The following is a 23,771-nucleotide window of genomic DNA, read 5'->3' on the forward strand; positions in this document are numbered from 1 at the left end:
TCCGTGATGAGGGAAAAAAAAGGAAGCTCCATTTAACATCGTCCATACGTTTAAAATCAATATTTCTCATGCATTAATTTTTAATACAAAAACGTTACAAAGAGAGGTATTCGCAAATGAGCCAATTTTGTCTACAAGTCGACATCCGTGATGATACCCTTTCAACACCACCGCTTTCCCTCTTTCCAAATGCTGTCCACTCTTTTTTGCCGTGTACGCCTCATCTGCGAGCGAAGCAGCACATTAGACCCGTCTTGCCCAAAAACCACAGGAAGCCAATGAATCGAACAATAGACAGCGCAGCCGTGGCATACAACAAGAACTTGAAGAAGTTGGCCGTACGAACAGACGCCGATTTCTAGAAACTGTTAGCATTGTGCACAGACCAAACCATGATACTAAGCCACTTACTCCTATACCAAACGAGTTAAAGTTGTCGCTGGTGATTACAACAACAAGCAAGATGTTTGAAAAGAGCCAAGAAACGACCAGACCCGTTCGGAAGGACTTATAAGAGTCCTCCACATCCTTCTTCTCGATTTCTTCCACCTCCTTGAAGGGTGCAAGAGCTCGTCGAACCGTCTGCTCGAATTGACTGTCGATGTCTTCTTGTTCCTTTTCAATTTCCTCAACGACGACCTCGTTCTTTTCACTCTTGGTAACATTCGCAGATGGAAGTGCCTCAGCCTTGTCTGAGCCCTTGGTACCCCAAGAGACGTCGTGCCAATTGTTGAAGGCGTAGACCATGAGAATGTTGATGTAAGTCGACATGAGAAGCATATAGTACGGGAAAGAGTGAAACATGTGCCAAGGATCGAGGTAAAGAAACGAGGCCAGGAAATAAAGACCATAAATGGTGATTAGTGCAATGAGAATCACACCAGCTGCACTAGAACCAGAGAAGAAACTTCGTACGAAGTCCTCACTGGAGTCCAGCTTGATTTGCTCTGTGATGGGCTGCTGGAACGCTCGTGCCACCAGGTATCCCGAAAGAACCAAAATGTATCCCTGAATAAGACCAAATACCATGAAGGAGGCAATATATGTAAATTTGGAACCTTTTGGTCGATTACCCAATGCCAGGATAAACTGCAGTATAACAAAGGCCAGGTACAGATACTTGAGCAGAGCATTTATAATAGGGGTGGCAGAGTCACCAAAAGGCCAGCCGTGGTGTTCTGAACCACTGGTGGAGGCGACAACTGGGGTGCCGACCAGATCCATGATGACAGTTGTGGTGAGATAGTAGGAAGCGAGCGAGAACCAGGAGAAGATGACATTGAGAATATTGTAGATAACCTGAATGTGCAAGAAGAACATGCGAATAATGTTGTGACCGCTCTTATACAGTCGTCCGAAGTGCATAAGTGAGTACAGAGAAGCAGCAAAGGAACCGTTGAGCCAACGTCGACGCTGGCTGATGAACTCGGCAGCACCCTCGGGCACGTCGGTTTCACCCTTGGCAGCCTTGATATAGGTCAAATGCCACTTTTGACCAGCTTTGGCGACAAGTTCGAAACAAAGAATACGATCTTCGGCCAAGAACATGTTCTTCTTGAAGATGTTCATTCCATCAATACCTTTCTTGCCAAGAATCTTGGATAGCGTATGGTCACCGTGGAAGTACTGCTCCAACGGACGACCCATGATGGCTCGGAATCGGTAGGCAGAGAAGGCACCAGGCAACACGGAGACGTATCCGAAGGAACTCTCCAAAGGCTTGTCAAGGATGTTGGAAATCTTGTACTCGAAGTTCTGGACTGCGACAAGGGGATTGAAGAGCTTCTTGCCCCCCTTACCCAACATGGCATGAATCTCACCACAAGCACCACCGAGATCCTTATCATTGTAGAAGCCTTCCCACAGGGCGAGGAGAGATCGAGGGCTGGGCTTCGTACCGGCGTCGATAAGAATAGTGACTTCGGGGTTCAAGATTCGGCCAAACGCGTTGAACAGCCATCTATGGGAGTTGATCTTCTTGCTGTTCTTCTGCTTGAGACAGAAAATAAACTGCACGGGGGGGAGGTTCTGAGGGCTGTCGCCAGTTGGTCGAATCAGCTGCTGGCTTGGGGTAACAGACAGCTGACTGGTGTATTCGAAGATATGGGCAACGGTCTCCTTGCCGTCAACATCCTTCTTGATAACACCGTCTTGATACACACCAACTGTGGCAAGAACGTCGAGAGTGTTCTTGTCTGCCTTCTCGATACCGTCAAAGACCAGGCAGACAACAATCTTTTGCCATGCTGGTCCACCCTTGTTCCAGAAAGTAGACTTCTTGAGGTTAACAATGTCACGGATATTCTGCATAACACCGTGCAGGGTTCGAGAGAGCAACACTTTGTCCTCATTGTAGTAGGTAATGGCGATGAGCAGTTCAGTATGTCTGTTATACATACGAGGTCGCAAATCGTAACCATTCTTGAGGGTGAAGTCGTTGGGGTCGCAGGTGGCGGCCGTGTACCGCATCTTCATAAACTCTTCATTGCCGCCTTCAACGTCGCGGTAGCGAGGCTGAACGGCGTTCTTGATGGCACTGGGTACGGGGTAATCGATACTCAAGACGGAGCCCTGGACAAGCTTGACTTTTCGCGTGTTGTATCGCTTCAGCCCACCAGATTGGCCGGCGCCGCCAGGCTGCTGCTGACGCTGCATCCAGCTCTCTTCCTCATCGTGCACGGCGGAGAGAGGGCGGTCATAAGGGCCGCCGAAACCTTGGGGTTGTCCATACTGGCCAAAGCCATTATCACCAAAGCCACCAGAGCCAGCTGGAGGGAGCTGTGATGCGTTGGGGGCATACGACTCAGTAAGACTATAGGCAGAGACTGGTCGGTCGGGAGGCGTGCCAACTCCGAGACGGTCGTGGTCATAGCCGTGTGCGGGGGGCTCATTTAGCAAATAACCTCGAGCATCCTCATCGTGGTCCTGAGGAGTGATGTGATACTGCGGATGACTGCGGTTAGCCCTATTCAGGCAGAACTCGGTGTGAAACTTGAGGTGATGGGGAGGACGGTCAACCCACGTTGTTACCCGACGGGAGGTCCTGCATGGGGTGTCCCCCGTATTCATGGCCTTGGCCTTGGCCCTGGCCTTGACCGTGGCCGTTGTACGCCATGATGTAATCAGTTGTGTAGCCGTCCCGAGCTGGAAAGCGCAGACGTGACTATTCGGTAGAAATACTGAGAAGCTCAAGTTGTGGTCGGGTTCGGCAGATGCAAAAAAAAAAATCCAAGTGATGGCTGATGGGAGAGCTTGGGGGTGTCAGTGGGGGATTTTTTTTCCCCTTGGTTGTACCAGACAAAGTGCGTAGTGCTACCCAGGCAGGTACTTTATCCGCGCGGCAGGATGGCGGTGCTGGAGCGTACCTTCACTCAACCCAAGGCAAGCAAATCAGGAGGCGGCTAAAAAAAGAGCAGGCGCCCAGGCAGCTGGGTTTTGGGCAAGGGAACAAGCTCAGCGCTGCCTCATACAATACAAACTCCGAATGGTGCAAGCTGGGCACGAGACGGTGATGGGGGAAGAAAGGGGCAAGTCGCACCACAAAGCATGAAGAGATGATGAGGATGAGAGAAGGAGAAGATAAACAAATGGCCTTGGACAAAGGTGGGAATAAAGAAGACTGGTACGTACTCCGTACTCGACGGATGATGAGGGTGCCCAAACAAGGCGGCGCGCTCAGGGGATGGTACACAGAGAGGGAGATTTTCGGGGCGATCGCTTGACGTAAGTACCGGTAAGCATTACCACAGTATAGCGGACAAGCTCCATGTCCAGCTGTCAACGGTCAACAACGTAATGCGTAAAGTACTTAAGTACCCAACGTGGCCGTTGCACACTTGGGTCAACGGTACTTGTGGGCAGCGGTCCTTGTTTCACAGGCCCGGGTCAATAGCACATGCAATAAGCACAGGACAGCCACTGCAAGTCGGCGTCGTGAGCCGCCGCAGTTTTGAACATTGCGCATGGAACATTGGACCCGACGGGCTTCGTGAACAACATTCAATGATGAGTGCATAACACACGGAGTAGACGCGCAGCAAGAGGCAAATGGCACCAGACTACGGGCCAAAATTAGGGGACCGGCGCTAGCGTGGGCTGAGCCACTCTCCAGCGCTGTCATCCTGGAACTCGCCCCAGCATTCTGAAGTCGGGCTGCCCCGTCCACTGTCGTGCACTCCGTACTCCAAATACGGAGTACTGCTACTCCGTACTTCGTACTAGTACCTCATCAACTCGTGTCTCTGTCGCCGCTCGCTTCCTGGCTGTGGCTGGGCAACAATAGACCTGCATCTGGATGCTGGGGCTTGGCCGGTGGGTGGATCCCAATTGCTCCAGTTGCCACCGGGTGATTTGGCGTCAATTGCTCGAGATGTCTACGGAGTAGCCACGCCAGTTTCCACGAGCTCGTCATCTCATCCGCCCTTTCTCACGCTGGCACCCAGGGAGGCTTGGGAACCATTGTCCCCACGGCTGCTCAACCTCGAGAATAATAATAATGACGACACCAAGCAAGACCCGCCGTTTAGTATTCGGCCATGCTCATGGCTCTGCAGCTTGCTGTGCTTCTCCTTCCGAGTAGTACCCTAGATCTTCTGGCCTATTCGAATCATCTCTCACCGAGTACGGGGTATGGAGGACCTGGTCGTTGAACGCCGGATAACGATTAAATGAGAGGACTGCCTTCTCCTGGCTCGGTATTTGCACTCTCCACATGTACAGCCCGCGACCACGGCAGCTTTGCTTGGCTCTGACCGCTGACCATTGCACAGCAGACCGGGCAAACAATATTCTCCCCAATTGAAACAGTATAGGTTTACACGATACAGAGTAGTCCGTACTGCAGGTAAGGTCCATCTGGGCACCAAGATATCTACGAGGCTGCGTACGGAATACCACCTACAAGCGCATTCAACCGCATAAAGAGATCAGGTGACCAAGCAGCAGATGGCGGCAGACACCTGAGCAGACCGCGTCAAATGCGCACAAAGACATTCAGTTCTTTGTTTTGCTCAATCGTTTCATTCGCGAATACAGCCGCAACCTAGAATGAATGCCCCTGCCAGGGATTAAAGCAGAGCCCGCCGGGGAGTGCGCCATGCTTCGACGAGCTGACGACAAGGACCAGCCAACTAGAACTGGCATGGTCCAAAACCTAATAAATTGGCTCTAATATATTGTCGTCGTATGGGAGTAACCGAACGAGATCTTCGCATGGTGTGAACTATCTCGGCGGCGTGCTCCGTACAACACACTGCACTACGAATAAACCGTACGCAACGTTTGGCACCAAGCCCTGCCACGACGTCTTTTTCTGCACGTTTTCGCATGTCAGCGCATCGGGTACGGAGCGAGCTCCAGATACAAAGAGAATATCCACATTATTGCAGTGCGACAAGATTGAAAGGGGGGGAGGCTCCCAGAAAAATCCCAAAAATAGCACTTGTGGATCTCTCCCGTGGAGCCAACCTCAACCTCAGTCCTTCAAAGTGGCTGGTCCATTGCATTCTGTGGAGGCGGTGTACTCGGCCCGTGGGTGCCGCATGTATCTTGGAAGTTGGGATGGTGATGATCGATGTTTGCTGCTACCCGCGTTTGGTCGCGTGAGTAACACAACCCTCTGCGAGCAGACACGCCGTAAGCGATAGACGACGGAGTAGAGCCTCTCTTGATTCATCCCCTTATTATGCGGCTAGTATACCCCTGTTCGCTGATAGTACTATGGGAAGAGCATTTCCTTTTGAGGTTAAATGATTCCAGTGTTTGGGGTAAGCATGTTGCGCGGCAGTTGAGACAAGAATTTTACCAACAGAAAACGAGAAGGGCTTGCCCTACTGTATGATAGACTAGTATGGTGCCTATGTAAGACACTGGTTGTGATGAAACTAGTCAACACTGGCTATACCAAAAGACAGCGCGTGCCGGGATGCTGCTTCGCAGGTTGCCGCTGAAGATACCAGAAGCCATATTCATTCGCATCGTCTCGTGCCCAAATGTTGTGGTAATATTCATTTGTAGCGTCCTTTGCAGATAGCATATTGGTTTGAAGTCGATTTCTATCCTGTAGTAACCTTAACCTTGGCGGAAAACCCCAACGTCTGTTGTGATTAGGGTAACCGCCTCATGTACACGAACCTCTTCCATAGACTGGCTATCGCCTGTACCGAAACGGTGCGTAATCATCGAATGGCTAATTTTACCTCGCATCATCAAATATAGACAGCCCTAGACGGGGCCCAACAATGGAAAATGCGACTGGAAAAACAAAAGATGATGGTATAGAATCACACCCTCCACCATCCAAGGGATTGGGCGAAGGCAGGCTATATGATGGAAACATCCCCAAATGACGTGTTCCGCAGAAGCTGTACGTCGAAATAGTAACATCTAGATTCCCAATGAGTCTGAAGATCATCACATACGGTGTGTTTAACAAGTCGAAAGAAGAAACAATATGCAAGAAATCCTGCACGATGCTGAAGTGCGTCACGCCTCCTGCCACAAAATGCCGCGTGGAAATCAACCAGCCCAATCGCCTCAACTATTCCAATCCAGAACGTTGGTAAAACCTGCTGCTGGTGTAGGTAAGACATGCTGGACAGCTTGCTGCAGATAAATCCTACGATTTTGTGATAAGACTGGACAACATCCCCCTGGTGCCTCTTAGTCCACAGGACTGAAGAAGCCGGCAGCGGAGCGGAAGCGCCGAGCAAGCAGCAGGCAGAGATCAGCATGTCTGTTCGCAAAGGCCTGTGCAATAATAGAAATAGCCGGCAACACATGCGTTCCGATGTTCCGGGTTGTGGCGTTTCTGGCAACTGACCAAAGCGCAATATTGGAAAGCCCTGCTGCAAACTACATGCTTTGACGAGTCCATGTTTTGAGACCTTACCAACTAGCTAGCTATCGTACGAACCTAGCTATGTAACACCAATTATTATGCAATTCGCAATTGTTCTCTCTTCGTCGTCGAGTTCACGTCTGAAAGACGAGTCCCTGGTATAATTGTAGGCGAGACGCCTTGAGCCATTTGCTGAGACGTGACACCTTGCCCCTTTTGCGTCTTTCGTGATACTGATACTGGTCCTGGCATGTCTGAAAGGCCGTCCCCTGTCTCTGTGTTCATTCTGAGGTTCTACATACGTTAAACCGAGACAAGGACGTGATGTGCCGCGCCTGGGTCCCTAGGAGTGACCAGAAAGGCCAACACTAGAAACATCTAGAGATTTGGAAAGTCAATTATACGGTAATTCGTTTGTAAACGGATGCCGATTCCCCTAGTTCCCTGTCTGTGGCCGCATCCTCCCCTCTAGAAAGTTGATACCAGTAGGGACTCTCATGCTCTTATTGGTCTTGGCATGGAGCGCTTCATGGTAAGGGGGAAACGGGTTGCGCGTTGATCAGATTGTGATAACGAACGTATCTCTGTTTGTGTACAGAGCGACGCTGACCTGCAACTTGATGGGTGATTGAGAATACAGTCCCGGATATGTGGAAGGGTCGTAAAGGGCAAACGCGTAAGCCATACGCTTCAGCCATGTGAAGCATCATGGTCCAAAGGATGTGCACTAAACGTAGTGTATCAATGGCAGGGTATTGAAGAAGTTGGTGTGTTTATATGTGTGTAACTAGCTAATAAACCTAATGTGAGTTGGCATGATGTGGATTCAAAGAGGACAATGTGTGTATGTATAAAGTTCACTGTTGGACTCTGAGCTCGGCCAGCGATTGGCAGCTTTGAGAAATCCTTGTCTACTTGAAACGATTCGATTCTATGCAGAGCTGTGGTCATGTCTATGCTTTACTTGCGGTAGTCGGGCGAGACGACGGACATGTGAGGCCTGTGGCGAGCATTTGTTGACGCTTGGGGTCTGTACGCCCATCGACGACAACAATGATATCTGCCAGAGTCAGAGAGCTAGAAATACCTGCTCTTCAGCCTCTTGGGCTGCCGGCTTGAGAAACAATTCCTGCCTCCGAGGTGACGTACCTAGGTAGCCTCTCGCCTCGCCACGTCAAAACAAGCCAGAGAACTCTGCTGTGGAGGAGAAAGCCCTCATAGTACTATTACAAATAAATGATTGGCCAGACCATGTTTTTCAGCACATGAATCTTGTTTTGAAGAAACTTCACAATGGCAGATATAATGGGCCGTGCCACACGTTTCGAAACCAAGCCGCAAAGATATGCTCGAATTCAACAGGCGAAAAGCACGAGGGGATCCGCTTGCTTCTCCACGTCCCCCAGCTTTGACAGGAATGCCGCCTCGAAAATCTAGGTCCTGGGCCTTCTGGTTCGCGGAGGGATTTCAAGACTGGAGATGGGGTTCTTATGCGCATGAATAAGGCTTATCCAGATGCAAGGCTAGAGGACTAGCAGTGTAGCCAAGCAGGCATCTTGGTCGGCTGGATGAGACGGCTTGTGAAGAGTTTTTATGCCCACGGTCCATGATCGGATAAGAGTATTGAATGCTTCGTGAATACAACCTCGTCTGTGAAACGGACGCCCTTGGGATTGGTGAATGTTCGGATGGTGGTGAAACCAGGCCGGGTCCATCACCCGTGCGCTGCAATTGATTCTTGGGACAGCAATTGAGGACAATGCTGCGACGCTAATAACAAAGACCGGCAGGGCATATGCTATCGTCCCGTGCGTCAGTTATACTTTGCGAGGTGCTGCAAAAGTATTGGAGTTTATCGGTCGCGAAAAGCACATTCCTGCTGGCGACACTCGGTCGCAAAGAGACTCCCTCCATGCCAGAGTCCGTCTGCTTGACGATGCACGACATGGACTGCCATGTGAACGGCCGCATACTGTACCAGACTTTGCTCCTGGTGTCGGCCAATGAGCCGCGAATGCAATTGCGAGCTCCCACCTGTTTTTCCGGGGTATTGACATAAATCACCGGTGTCCCATCGCAAGCAGCAGACAGACGGAAGCAGTTTTGGACTGTGCGGAGCCAGATGTGATCCACACTGTCCGCAAGACAGGACCCTCGAGTGCGCCCCGTCTGGTGCCATATTGAGCGTCCACCGTTGCACGGAGCGGGGCTCCTTGGCACACTCTCCGGCACGGGCTTCAGCGTCGTCCAGCCTGTACCTGAAGCGTTCCTCGCTATCGGGCGCCACGTGCAGGGGCCGGCTGCGTCCAGGGCGCACTGTGTTGAGCTTTTTTAATTGCTTCGCTACTCCGTGTCCAGAAGCGTGCTAGTGCTTGGTTGAAGGTCTGCCGCCTGCCTGGTGCGGCCAATCAGCGTCGGGAAACTCTGGCGCATCTCGCCCAACCCGCAATCCGCAACCCGAATGTGTGTGCGTGCCTGGCCCACCTCCCTGGCGTAGTGGTGCAATCTGGTCCCATCGTTTCCTCCTTGCCTACTTAAGTACGGAGACATGCATAGCTGTACGCTCAGGGAGTTAGTACTTACCCCTTCAATGTTCCCGTCTCCGCCTGGGTGAGACCTGCACTGGCTCTCTTTGCTTCGTCCGCCATCCACCTCCCGTTACTTCGACTCAGCCATACCAACGCCTCGCGAACGAACCGTCCAAAACTCCTGCTTCTCGACTGCCATCGAGACAGAATACTCTTTTTTTCTTCACTTCATCCAGTCGCCAAGGTCGATGATGTCTTTCGTTTAAAAAAAACACCAAAATTTCTCCATCGTTTTCCTTTCCTAGCCTGTCAAAAGAGCCAGTCTCTCCGTCCACTCTCGCTATCTAAATCTCTGCTTCCGATTTCTCCGTTGCTATTTCGCTTCCCCTCTCGACGACAAACGACCGTTACGCCGTAAACTGTGTCATTGCATATCTTGTTACGGATGTTCTATCGGCTGTGCCGCTCCGAGATTCGCTGAAACGACCATTTGTCTTCTGAGGCCTTGGTAGTTTTCGTCCAGCGTTTATAGTGAGCCGTAGACTTATCTCACGTCACACACCACATCGTCCCGCCGAGACCCCATCATTGATATCCTGGACCGCACCCGAAATGATTGGCCAAACACCTTATATTATTGCTAGGGACTTGGCAGAGGTGGATGAGAGTACGCACCCCGACACACGACAGTCCCCTGTATTGGACACTACGCTAACGTCTTCGCAGTTCTCAATCGCCTCAGCTTCGACCGACGAGACGGCAGCTGTGTTCAATGCGATGACAGGTCGAAGCTCAAGTGCCCGGCCTGCCCGGCAGGTGAAAGTTGCCAGTATACCGTGCCCGTCACCTGCTCACAATGCGCAAAGGCTTTCTGTGTAGGAGATGATTCGGCTGGCAACGGGGTCCAGAATGGTGGTGACAGCAGCAGTAACAGCGGCGGTCCCAGCGCAGGGCCAATTGCGGGAGGCGTCGTTGGTGGTATTGCCGCTATAGCTATCATCACGTTTCTCATTTGGAAATTTGTGATCAAACCGAAGCGGGCATCGAACCCTCATCACTCCGTTTACGAGTCGGAAATAAATCCTGCCCGCCACGTCGAGAAGGACGCTGCTTCAAGAATGACGCGCCGCTCGTCAACCCACACAGTTCATTCCATCGCTTCAACGGTTCTCACACGGGCATCCAATATCATCCAGATTGCTTATATCCCCGGTGTTACCAACCGCGCTACGCCAACCTCGCCCACCGTCCTGGTGCCTCCCGTTCCCCCGATCCCTATGCAGCACTCCGAGGGCAGCCGTCATAGTAGCCAGGATGAACAGCACTTCTTTGTTCCTGGCAACCTTCGAGACTCGACATACTCGGGCATCTCGTCCTTCTCCGACCGCACCTCGTATGCACCCCGATCCAGTATCGCGTCTACAATCTACGGCAAGCAGGCTCAGGTTCAGACGCCCGCTCAGACGGGCATGCGCGCCAAGCCAACTGTTGTCAGCGTTAGGTCCGCTGCTGTTGGCGCTCCCGGCACGCCTCCCGTGCCTGCCATTGACTTTGAGAGGTTTGGTGGCGGTCGACCTGACAGTGGTGCAAGCAACTTTAGTGTTGGCTCAACATATTTGAACAACGCAAACACCGCTCAACACGGGCGTGCCCAGGTTGTCAAGCTTGGCAGTGGATTGAAAAAGATTGAAATTGCGGCCAGGTCTGATGCCAGCGTCTCGTCGACATCTTTGGTGTCTGCTACTTCGTCCAAGGATAGCTCAGGTGCCATCCCAATCGTCGCAGAATCGCCGTCAAACGACCAAGGACCATTCTCGGACCCACCGGAGCGCAAGGTCAATGCCATTAGCACTCCTACTCTAGGCGCTGTTATGGAAGAGGCCGAAGAGCGTCGTGGCGTGGACAAGACCGAAAGACCCGGCTCTGGGGATCGTGGTCGAAGTCCCTTTGGCGATGAGCACGCCACCAAGGAATAATGGTGTGGCTGACATTTAAAAAAAAAATCAAATTTATAAGCTTTTTGCGGCAAATCATGATCCACCCTCGATATCATCTACCAACTATATATATTCTTTTTGGGTTGATGATTGCAGTGGGATTCATTATGCTTTTATATTCTTCTAGCGGGACGGAAATTTTGGGTTACGAAGGTTACGGCGCCACTGGGTATATACTTGACTGGGAATGGATGAAAGAAGGGCATATCAAAGCTAGTAGTACTTAACCCCTACCTACCATGTGTGTTTATTTATTTCTTTGGAATAGAAATGATGGTCAATCTTTGCAGGGACGCCAACTTTTTGGTGTGTAGGGGTCTTGAATGTGTCTTAATCGCCAGGGCAGTGGTTGAATAAGTTTAACGATAATTGATAGTCCTAGTTGAGCCGACGTATGCCGGTGTCAAATGGTAAGACGGTACGATTTAAGAGGCCACAAGCAAAAATAAGCATGGTTTCAGCTCAATATCACCTATGATGGGTTGTCCTTGGCTCATGTTGCTCTTGAACTGAACAAGTGCGCCGAGCTGTCGAAGCAACGGACCAGCGGCACTCTGCCAGACGAGGTGCTGGATCCGGCAGGACACGTCTAAGTACTTAGTTTGTAACTGGAGTTGGTGAATAACCGCAGCCGTGTATACCTGCAAGAGGGGTATTTGAGAAGAGGCACCGTGAAGCTAATAGCCTGCTCTCTCAGCACATGTGCTCGTGGAGCATGTGGCGAGGGACCGCCCTGGTACTACTGGGTATCAGGGCACTGCCGCCGCAGGCAATTTGATAACCAGTAGCTACAAATATGCGTATGGGCATGTATGTACATCCCTACTCGCGGCGTCCAACATCCTTCTTTGTTTGTTTCTATTTTCGGAATAGCAACCGCGCATTTACTCATGCTCTGTACATATGCCCACCCAGAAGCGTCGTCGGTGATTTGGTCAACGTGGGCGGGCTATTCGACGGGGATGAGCAGGTCTTCTTTCGGCACGCGGTTGACGAGGGCGGCGCCGACGTTGGGCGCAGGCGCTCGACGCACCTGTTGGCTTGGCTCTGTTTCTTCAGAGGGACGCGTCGCATTCTCTTGGGACGAGCGAGACCGGCCGCGGCGTGGTCGACGGGGAGAAGAAGTTGGGGATAAGGCGTGCGAGCGCATGCATATGCGGTCACACGCATTGTCACACGCGGGCAGGTTGAAACCGGAGAGACGGGGGTTGCTGCAGGTGAGTGAATTAATGTACGGGAACCTGGATGGTCGCAACATGTACGATTGTAAGATGACAAGGAGAAGTTGATACCAATGCTCATTTGGAGGGGGCCATGCTGGGTTCTCACACAATAATCTTTTGGGACCGGTGCTGGTTTTCGTGGCTGGCCGTGGGGAATAAAACGATTGTGTTTCTACTCCGTACTCCGTACACGTCACAGATTCACTAGGCACCAATTGTGGTTTGATGTTTGCGAGTTCTTATATTGGGATACTCGGCTCCTATTTGCTCCGCAGTGAGGAGACGATACGCCATCTCCAAAACACTAAATGCCGTTGCTGGTCTGCTTGGCAGTTTTTGACAGGGCCCAGCCACCGAACTAGACGGGATAATTATGGACTCGATGCCACGCGGGCCTTTTAATTCTTTGTTTTTTTTGGTTTCGTGGAGATGGAAAGTGGGCTCCTTGCTCGGCATGTACATACATACATACAACATACATCTGAAGGCCATGGGCCAATGAAGCACCCCCTTGACACGATGGGAACTTGAAGGCCCGGCCCCAGTCTATAATGGAGCTATTGGAACGTCAGTATGTACGGAGTACGCCGTATAAAGGAAAGGTTAAAGCGTAGCCTACCACCCCCCCCTTTTGCATCTGTGACACAAGAAAGCACGAGGAACGAGGCAAGGACAGGACTAGGATGCCGGAGGCGTAGGAAGCCAATGAATGGAGGTCAGGGCTCCGTGACGAAATCACATTGACGTCGGCGACCTGGGGAGACTACAATCATAGCCCACGGAGTCCGCTCCGAGAGTTGACCGTGTTGAGAGTGGTGTATAACCTGTTGTGAAAAGACATGGCCAAGCTGGCGGGTGGTCGTCATGGGAGCTATGAGCAGCCAATCATAGTTGCGACGCTAATTCTTCCCTCTTTTTGTTTTTGAAATCTTCGTACGGGGTAGTAGTTATTATAAGATCTCTTGGGGCGAAATGTTTCAAACGTGCGGGCCCTCGTCGACGTGATAACAGTCTGATTAGAACTACTAGCCCCATGCTCGTGAATACTACTTTCAAGACAAGATCTTCAGCAGAAGGTATCCACAGCGGCACATCTACCGCTGATGCCGTTGTTAGCGTCCAGGATATTCTCAAGAACAAGGGACTGAATTTACACACCCAAAAATCACCCAGGCAAGGGCCCTTGGACTTTTTCTATAACAGAACAATCATAGAATCAAGTTATGTAGGTCCATACATGTGACGTTCCGAGGGACGAAACATGACCAAGACGCTGCAGATATTGTGTGGGTTCCGAATCGGGCTTAGCATCAGCCTGCTGTTGAGTCTTGACAACATTCGAGTATAGCGACAATTGAGGTTTTCGGCGTGTTCTGCGCATCTCTCTGCGGATTAACACAAAGGTGTATGTTGGCTCTGGATTCGACACCGAGTAACGGAGGTTGAATCGGGCCTTGACTGAATGCCAAACTGGTGTCGGTTGACAACACGAATGGCATGCACTGGCCGGGTTCGATAGACACCGTTGTTGACATCAGATATGTTTTGAAGCGTGTTGAGACAGTAAAACCGCCGAGCGAGCTTGTCAATGCCATGCCGATGGTCCGCGAGGTCGTGGGGCACCAAAATGAGGACAACAGAGCTCGAAGGAACGTCAACATGGCCATGAACCGCCCTATAGAAATCGATCAAGCAGAACTGTCTTCCTTTGTAGCGTCAAATAGACTGAACGCAATGGTATGAACGCTTTGAGCTCGTCATGTCGTACTGCCACCAGCCGCTGAGTCCACAGTAACGGACTATGCATTGGTAGAGTTTTGAATTCTGTAGACGTCTTGACCGTGCATTCACTCCTTCCTGTTTCGTGAGAATCGCACTTGCAATCTACTGTTTCCATTCCCCAGGTCAGGAGATCAGGAGAGGTGCCGAGGAAGGCACTTGCCTTCGTGATGGAAACGGAAGGGGCTACCTTCCCACGCCCTGGGTATAGAATCAGTTCTTCCACGGGTTTGATCAATCTCTTGTTTTCCCTCAACACCCACTCAATCCAAATACAACAAAATGGGCAGTCATCTGATCCCTCTTTGGTGACTACCTACCCGTCAATTCTTTTATTACAATCCGTTCTGAGGGTGCCATTGGGGACCCAGCAGTCAATGAGAACTCGAAGCCCTCTGGGAGGTCAAACGCCTTGATAAATGATGGTCATCACTGTCTGTAGATGGCTCTTGGTTTGTATAAAAGGTGGTAAGTTCTTGTATTGCGCCCCGCTTGGGCTTGTCTCTTCCGCTCCCAAAGTGGTAATAATGTGTTGCATCATTACCCTGTATGTATGGTTTGAATAATCTCAATGACATTGCTAATGTTCAATTGCGCAAATCCAGACTAAAGCCATGATTCGTGCTGATTCCGATGCCAATTCTGCCTTTGTGCATTGTTCTGTCTCCTCTAACGCGACGCTGTTGTGGACTCAGCACTTCGAGATGTCTACTCTGTATTGCCCACCATATAGGTAGGTACACATACAGTACTGCATCCCGGTGAAAGAAGGGCATCATGGTCCCGTCTAGGTCCCGTGGTAACTCGCTGATGCAGAAGTGGCGACAGAAACAACATACAAGACAACATATGTAGGCAGGTTTACATTTTGTATCTACACACAAAACATACCTGGGACAAACTCTGTCATTGACAGAGTTTTGGCGCGGAGTATACTTTCAAAGGTACCTAGGTAGGTTTGACGGTCTCTGAAAACTCATCAGACTGAAAAATAATGTAGAAGTAGACTTGTATCGAAGCACATTCTGAGTCGCATTGTCAAGCCAGCCGCCCACCTGCAGCCTGCACCATGCAAGGCCGACAGTTCTAGTTTCGAATCTTGCTTCTATATCCTGGGGAAACGGTTATAACAAAACACCATGCCCAAAAAAAAAACCACCATTATTGTGTTTCGGAGGGCAAACGCCCAGCCTCCCTCGAGCGCCACAATGCCATGTAACAAAATCCATCTGCCACACTCGATGCTCACAGTTCCCACTCCGCGAAAACACCGAACAAAAAAATATGTCTCCGAATACCCAGACCCCACAAGGATAGCGCTTCTTAGCCTCCGCCAACATCAGACGGAGGCCCGCACCATGGGACACTTCAGGCTAGCACCAACAAAGGAAACATCAGCTGGTCCCTGTCTTCTCGGAGAAGGGGGACCAAAAAAAGAAAAGAAAAGAGAAGCATCAAAGAGCCAGCCCGTGTGTAAAGCACGCGGTTCCTTCTCGGCTCCATTTCTATCTGTATGTCCTCGCCTGGACCCCCGCTGTTATGTCGAGCATGAACCCGTCAAGCTCGTCATCCATATGTATGAACAGCGGCAATTATCTTTTTCCCCTTTGGCCTTTATGCACGCTCTATCGTGCGTATTCTCTCTCTCTCTTCTCCTTTCCCTTCTTACCACTAGAGTTTACCCTTCTTACTAGCAGACTCCCCCATGCACGCAAGTACGTTCATGCGCCAATGCTCGCCATGCCGCATGCCACGCAAAACGAGTAGGCTGTCCCCCGCTTCTCTCCAGACGTGGCGCACACCCAGGCAAACACCAACCTTGGCTGTGGGCAAGGTTTTATTCCCAATCCGTCAAGCCGCTTGTGCTTGAGGGTCCCCTCCATGTGTCGCCGCCGCCGCGAGGCGTCGCCAGCCTGCTGCGGGTAGGGACAGAGGCTGCACACACGCAGAATTTTTAATTATTTTTCTTAAAAAAAAAAAAAAAAACTCAATCAAGGCAGCAGCCCGAACCATTTGGTCTGCGGGTGCTGCTGGTACCGTGTAGTGTACACGTGTGTCGCATGCCCCTTTTGCGCTTGATCGGACGAGGTGCACGTACTGTATACACATCTGTCCGGCCCGCATGGTTCTGTGGTCGGAAGGGCAGGAGAAGTTGTCTACTAGTAACTTACTAGGTAGTTACTCCGGAGGCTAGGCAGTTGCTTGGTTGTCAAGTCAGGTCAGGAAGCTCTTCGTCTCGGCCAACGAGAAGTGACGATGTCCCATGTCCGATCCCGTAGGCGCTTGCTTTCTGCTCACAGCCGAGAGCTTGCACCCCTCACTTCTCACTTGTTGCTCGGTGCTCAGACAGCAAATGCAAGCTTTTGTTAGCTGTCGGGTCGTCTGCGGGTTGCATTGGTTGCATCAGCTGCGCCAAGTTGCACCAGTTGCACCCCTCCCTTTCGCGCCTTTCTCCCTTCCTAGGGCTTCACATGTTGCCTTAGTGTTGGCGATGGCGTGGGCATCTGCGCTGCATATGTGCTTTACTCTTAGGAATCGAATCTGGGCGATATCGACGGACCCTCCCGGCCGTCAAAGTCCGAACTGGGGCCCTGGGGCTCACAGCTTCTGCTGTCGCTCTCGCTGTCGCTCTCGCTTTCATTATGGCCTTGCCAGGGGCAAAAACACCTGGAGCCATGGATGGGCTTCTTGCGCCGTCACCCGTGAGCATGTACAAAGCGCGGCTTCATGGTCCCCTCTAGTATCTCCCCCGGTGCTCTCAAGTGTATTTTGATGTCAAATCATCATGTCTTTTGATGTGTTCTACCTCGGCTACCAGGCATCTTGTCCTGTTGCTCATCTCCGTCCCGTATCCAGAAGCAAGGAGAAACTGAAATCTTCAAATCCTTTAACTATATAGACAGGTCTAGTAACCGTCGTCTCCATCAGCCGTCTGTCGTCTCGCAGCGTTGCAAATCCGCTCTCTGGTGCTCCACTTCCGTCCACTTCCCTGCTCTTCTTCCCGCGAGGGCAAGCAATTCTCTGAACACCAGGGGGTGGGTGTTGTCCTCGTGTCAATGCCGAGGGGAGTTGAGACCCATGTAGAAAGGAAAACATGCGCGAAAATGTCAACATGAGTAAATAAAGAGGCAATGGAATCAAAATGTGGATGAGTTTGTAAAACAGGATGAGTGGATGTGACTCCAGGACCAAACTCGTACTTGATTACATTGCCATCATGTGCCAATGAGGAAGGGAAACCTTTCGGGGCTTGCGTATAACCAGTGGTCCTGGAAGCAATGCCAGCCACTAGCCTCTTGTCATTATTTCCCAATGCCTCAACATGACATGCAAGAATGTAACAAATAGAGTTTGTCGGACGGAACGAATTAAAAAAAAAAAGACAAAAAAATGGTTCAAGATGCTGAAACAGCTCGAGGAGGCGTAAAAGCATGTCGTCTCTTCATATCGGCTCTCGAAGACAATCGCGACGCCATCACCAAGACCAACAAATCATAGCAGAAGCAATTGTAAATGTCGTCAAAATAACCTAGCGCCCCAGAATATGCCTCTTTTTTTGGATTCATACGCCATTCGCCGATTCAGGTGACGTCGTTCGTTCGTTGCTGGGATGTTGCATCATCAAGTAGAAAAACGTGATAGAAACACCTAACCATCAGTCGCTGAAAATTAATCACATTCCTCCTCCTCTTCTCTCTCTCTCTCTCCCCCCCTCTCTCTCTCCGGCGGTTCGTGTCCTTCATAACAGAGTCTTTAATAGATTGTGCTTTTTTGAGTTTGTGTTTTGGTTTTCATTATCCCATTGGAGCCGGTTGTCGAGGGAAAGCAGTCGGTGGTATGTATGCAGCTTCCATTCGAGACACAAGCACGGCCGCAGGAAAAATTGCGTGACCCCTCACCAACCAACACCCCTCTCAGATGCTGCGTCTCACAAGGCCGGTGATGGCGAGGAAGCATTTGCGCTCATAATACAATACACTTTTTGCTCTTTTCGCCGTCCTTGCTGCGCCGGTATCTTGGTGCCTCGCGCTCGCGGCCCCCAATATCACCATTGCCTGTACGTGAGCGGCCGCTCGAGCCACCCGCCGGGCGAGACGCTTGTTGCCGCTGTCGACGCAAGATTCTGACGACATCGTAGAAGGCCTTTTCAACATTGATGCAGTTCTTTGCAGATGCTTCAACAAATTCGCACCCCAATTCCCTGGCTAGTGCGTGCCCTTCTTGTGTAGATACCTCACGCTCCGTAACTCTGTCGCTCTTGTTGCCCACCAGCATGATGGGCACTGGCATCTGGGGACTCGCAGCGGAGAGGGGCGACCCCGGGTATGACGGTGAGGAGGCACATGATTCCTTGACGCGTTGGATTTGGTGGTGAAATTTTTTGATGCGGGTAAATGAGGAGCGGGATGAAATGCTGTAGACGAGTACGAAACCCTCGCCGTCACGAATCCATTGGTCGCGCAAGGCTGTGTATTCTTCCTGTCCAGCGGTATCGAGGACTTCGAGCATGCAGGGTTGACCGTCTATGACCACCTGTTTGCGATATGAATCTTCAATCGTCGGGTCGTACTGTCATGAGGCTGCATCAGCTTGCGAGGCCCAGAATCGAGGATTAGCTTCCCCGCCTCCACCTCTGGACGGTGAAGGTCGCAGGGACATTGGAGGACTGCAGACTCACGGTTTCAACAAAGTGTTGCAGACATAGTTGAATTGTCAGTGCTGTCTTTCCTACGCCACCATCACCCAACACCACCAGCTTGTATAGTACCATACGGCCCGCCATGCTGGGCAAGAGTTGGAGCTGTGCGCCGACAAGTGGCTAGTCGAGGAGAGGTGATGGAGAGATTATACACTCGTCCTTGACAGGACAAGCCGTCGATCAGGAGGGAAGGGGAGTGGTCGGCGAAGCACAGCTCGGAATTGTAGCGGGAGCCTGGGACGGGAGAGCAGCGTGGTGATTGTGCGGCTCCGAGTCAATGGGGAAGAATGAAGGATGGTCAGGTCAAAGATGTCTGCTCCAGCCTCAGCACAAGACTCGCGAAAGATGTTACTGAGGCGTTCTGGCTTGCGGTGGGAGCTGCTGGACTCGGGTGGGCAGAGGGTCGAGTGGAGTCGGTGGGTGAGCGGGTCATGCTGCTTTGTATGGAGTAGAGGCGCAACGACAGAGCCACTGTCTGAGCCAGTGAGCATGGTTGCTAAGGTACTCGGTACGGAGTACAGAGCAGCAGTGGGCGCTGATAGGAGACCATCGGCCGCGGATGGACTGGGTTCTCGAGTGGCCACCAAGATAGATTGATAGGTTCGCAGCTAGCAGGATGCACATGGTGACATGGACCACCCGAGTGCACGGCCAGTTGCTGGAGGAGATGCTCAGCTTGCCCGCCATGGTCCAGGGCCGTCCAGGGCTGATCTCATACAACAACATACATACATACAGGTAGAAGCTGGCCGAGCTTGTTGGTAGGGACGAAGCACCGCAGAGAGAGCTCCAAGGCCGGATGGGTGCATGATTGGCGGGCTGACAAGCTGTAGAAGTTTATGTACATTCAATGTTAGATATAATATGGGCCGCACGCGAGTCCAGTCGATAGCAGTACTGCCAACAACCCATGACTACTCCATATGATCCGTAGAGCCCTGAAGAGATAAAGGCACCAACCACTGCTGTCTGGTGCTGGCCGATACACAAAAAGAGCCATGCCACCATGATGCTCAAGCTCGCCTGTTTGTCGGATCCGCTGGGACGTGGTTGGGGGTCGAGGAAAGCCAGACGTCCTCGACTATCCAGTGGAGCGGCTTGACCTCTTGCGGTCTCTTGTCGCTTCTGTAAGCTGACCCAGCCAGATACGCCCGGTCAGCCCAGGTTCAATGTTGGCCAGGACTGGAGCTCAAGGGGTCTTGAGCGGGTCGCCCCTTTGACAAGACGAACGGGGCAGATACAATTGCAATGCGAATATTAGCGCAGATGTGGTGATGGCCTTTGTTCCTTTTGTTGCGTCTCGACAAGGACAAGTCCTCCAATGATTGATGGTGCAATACTCCATACAGGTGGCCCCTTTGGCGGCTTTGGCAGTGTCTGAGGCAACTCGAATGCCGCCATGTTGTGCTAACCATGGTTAAGCTAGGCAGGCTGTTTTGAGGAACAATGCGTGACAAGAGTGTGGGAAATAATAGAGGCCCGTTGCCATGAATGTTGAAATCCGCTCAGCCACAAGTGCTTGTCCTCCATACCGTGGTAGTATGTACATTGCATCGGTTCTATCATTGATATGCCGCGCCGGGGAGTCGGCTTCAGAGGCTCCTTAAGCCAAACAGCAGACAAGGGCAATCGGCAATTAATGTTGGTTGGAAAAGTCAGTCATATTGTGACGGCGACGAAATAACACGGGGCTTGCCATTCTTCGAGGCAACGTGTGCTAGGTACCAGACTGTTGGGATGGCCAATCGGCGCCGGATTGGGTCATCATCAACAACATTGCAGATTGTACTCGACGCAAACGCCTGGGCCAGAATCCGAAGCATGTGTACAGAGTGCGCTCTATGGCTTCTCTACGGGGGACTCTGCATCATCGTGATTCTCGTACCAACAGCCAACAGCATAAAATCTAGTATTGCTCTTCGAATAGCGATCAATGCTGCATTTTCGTTTTAGCAGGCGGGCCGGAGGATACAAACAGAGGCGGCCTACCAAACTCCATGGAACCAACCATCCACGACTCGACGCGCCTTGTCGATCTGCGTTGTAGTCGACCTCCCTGCCAGAGTGGTAGTCTGGCTGGTGGCTAAAGAGCATCGTCCAACCCTACAAATCACATACCCTAGCTTGCCCAGCAGCCCGCCTGGGAGTTTGGAGCCTCTTGGACCATGGATTTGGGTGGCCCAAGCAAGCACCTGGGCGGGTCTTTGGTTTTGGTGTAATTCTGAGCATCCACTGACCCCCTCAGCCACGGTCGTTTGCTGCATCGATGCTAGTTATGTTGTGTGTGTCCATTGCTTGTGGTGGTTGGCGAGCGTCAGCTCCGTTGCGCCCTGGCGCGTCATGGCATCGTGAGTGAGTGAGAGCAAGCAGAATGTTTGCCGGCAGCCCAGAGAAAGGCGAGAAGTGCCGGGGGGAAACGAGAGCCAGGGAGAGAGCCTTGACAAACAGGCATGCAATGACAGCGGCAAAACAAGACATTCGATCTCGAGTTCCCAGTTTTGCGGCTTCAAAAGGAAAACGTTTCAGTCCATTGCTGGAAGAACCTGCGGGCCAAAAAAAAAAAAACTAACACCAGACTGCATTCATCGACAAGGAAGGGAAGGAGCGTTTAGCAATACTGCAGGGCTGCCTGCCTCGTGCATGTTTTGTGGTCCTGGCGCTTGTCAAAGCCACTCGAAGCATTGTCTCTTGCCTGGTCCCAACATCGAAGGCCTCGACGAACCCTCGACAAGCCCACGAGTTATCGACTTCACCACCCCAGTCCTCACATCTCAGTCATGGTGTCGCATCGACTCGACCAACTTCTATTTCTACCTCTGCGTTCGGACCTCCGGGTTCCGGGCCTCTGCTCCTGCGGCCGCACGTCCTTGCCATACGGCTGTTGTTCCGGCCGCCGGCTTGACCACTCGCCTGTTTATTTTGCCTCGTCATTTCGCTCGTCCATGCTGCTTGGCATGTATCATTGGCATCGAATATCATGCTACATGTAACGGTTCTATCAATGCCCCCTCTAGCATTTTCATTCGTCGGTCTCGTAAGGTTCTAGATTTGCCACTTGAAGGTAGCTAGACCCTGGCGCTACACAACAGCAAGACATCAGACCGGCCGCAGCGGAGAGCCGCCAAACAAGAAAAAGGTTGCCATCGATATCTTCTGGGGCAGAACTGTCCCGACCGCGACGAATGGGTGGTTCCCTCCCTGCAGAGGCCTGATTCATTTACAGCAGGGCCGTGCCGTCCATCCGCAACTCATCCAACGATGGGTTGGTTGATGGCTCGATGGAGAGCTGGGCGTTTCTGTCAACGATTAGCATCCGGCCTGGCTCAATACTGCACCCCACATGTCCTCCTCGTATCATTTTGCAACTTCGTTCGCCTGCCAATAGTTGAATTCCATAGTACTCCACTGCCACCACATGTTCAGCTGGGTGGTTACTCTCTCTGTCTCTGCTTTTCCGTCTGTCGACTTCTCTCAACGCATGTCTTAATTGTTCTGGTACGCAATCCAATATTGCCCATCCATCTACAGCTTTTTGTGCATACGAGGTGGTGCGAAATGCCCCAGGCAGCCTCTACACCCATCATGTATCGTCTGTGGCACGGCTTACAGACAGGCTTGCCACCCGGATTATGCTACTAGGGGACTAGACAAACTGCTCCAAAATAGTAACAAGACTGGCCTCTCACTCGGCTCGCCTCACTTACCGTCGAAGACACACGAATAGAGAACAGGCTATGACAAGGCGTCGCACATTCAAAACACCACGAGGCCCTATCTCATAGCATATCACGATTAGCTTCCATTGGTTGTTTCGTATTGACGAACCGCTCTAATGGGCAAGATATGACGAGTTGCCTGGATGTGCCACGAGTATGTTGAATCTGCAGCCTGCACGAAGTCTCGTCAGCCGACCGAGGGAACATTTTCATACCTCGCGTCTTATTCCTTGGTTCTCAGATTCATTGTTGATGATTTCCCGATCCAGTACCAGTGCTATCCCCTGCTAGCGCCGTTCAAAAACTCTGTTGAAGCAGTTGCCACAAGAGAGGCCTGTCCTTTGTCTGCTCAGTGACCGAAGAGTATGCACAAGCGAGTGAAATGAAGAGCCAATGCCGCACATCCATGTTTTGCGTCTCGGTGTAGACTTTCTGTATCCAGGTATGCTTGCGATATGGCGGGTGAATGGCCCACCGAGATTCTCACATGTCGTGTTACTTGAACCCAAGTTCTGACATATCCCAGCCTGCATCTAAAAAAACAACGACAAACACATGCCTGTGCCGTTTTTCTAGTCAACAATGTGACATCAATTACCTTATAAAATACTGTATTCGTTAGCAGAGTAGGTCACCCAAGGGGCGCAAGGGTTCATGGACCTTGACTTCAGATTGTCAGACTTAGAGTTGAGTTTATGGCAGTATGCTCCGCACGGCTTTTTGGGTTCTACGAAAGCTGAATAGTATCAAGTTTTTTCTGGGGGGCCAATGTATCAATTTAATTGATCGGTCAATCTATAATATAATGTATACTTGGAGATCCCTCATATACATGGGGCAATGGTCCGTCCACAACTACAGCAGACAAACTGCCATCGGTCAGAAAACATAAAGCGTCGAATCTAGAAACATGCGAGCAGGGATATAGCTGAGTGAGGTTCTCTGGCCTCCATTGTGAAACTGCGCCGAGAACTTGACTTTGAGATTGACT

At 51.3% G+C, this 23,771-nt stretch overlaps 3 protein-coding genes across 3 annotated transcripts; 1 reads left to right on the forward strand and 2 right to left on the reverse strand.

Moving 5' to 3' along the window:
• Positions 1-220: 220 nt before the first annotated feature.
• chs-1 (Chitin synthase 1) lies at positions 221-3,115 on the reverse strand (the record flags this gene model as incomplete). The annotated part of the gene is made up of 3 exons (XM_014689999.1): positions 221-358; positions 412-2,943; positions 3,023-3,115. The coding sequence occupies 3 exons, from the start codon at positions 3,113-3,115 to the stop codon at positions 221-223; spliced, it is 2,763 nt and encodes a 920-aa protein (XP_014545485.1).
• A 6,863-nt stretch (positions 3,116-9,978) lies between these two features.
• G6M90_00g076170 (uncharacterized protein) lies at positions 9,979-11,342 on the forward strand (the record flags this gene model as incomplete). The annotated part of the gene is made up of 2 exons (XM_014689998.1): positions 9,979-10,033; positions 10,093-11,342. 2 exons carry the CDS (start codon positions 9,979-9,981, stop codon positions 11,340-11,342), a joined length of 1,305 nt encoding a protein of 434 aa, XP_014545484.1.
• Positions 11,343-18,328: 6,986 nt separating this feature from the next.
• ras-2 lies at positions 18,329-19,148 on the reverse strand (the record flags this gene model as incomplete). The annotated part of the gene is made up of 2 exons (XM_014689997.1): positions 18,329-18,934; positions 19,044-19,148. The coding sequence occupies 2 exons, from the start codon at positions 19,146-19,148 to the stop codon at positions 18,329-18,331; spliced, it is 711 nt and encodes a 236-aa protein (XP_014545483.1).
• Between the last annotated feature and the right edge of the window lie 4,623 nt (positions 19,149-23,771).

The sequence above is a fragment of the Metarhizium brunneum genome, chromosome 4 (assembly GCF_013426205.1).
Source record: "Metarhizium brunneum chromosome 4, complete sequence".
Taxonomy (NCBI): Eukaryota; Fungi; Ascomycota; class Sordariomycetes; order Hypocreales; family Clavicipitaceae; genus Metarhizium; species Metarhizium brunneum.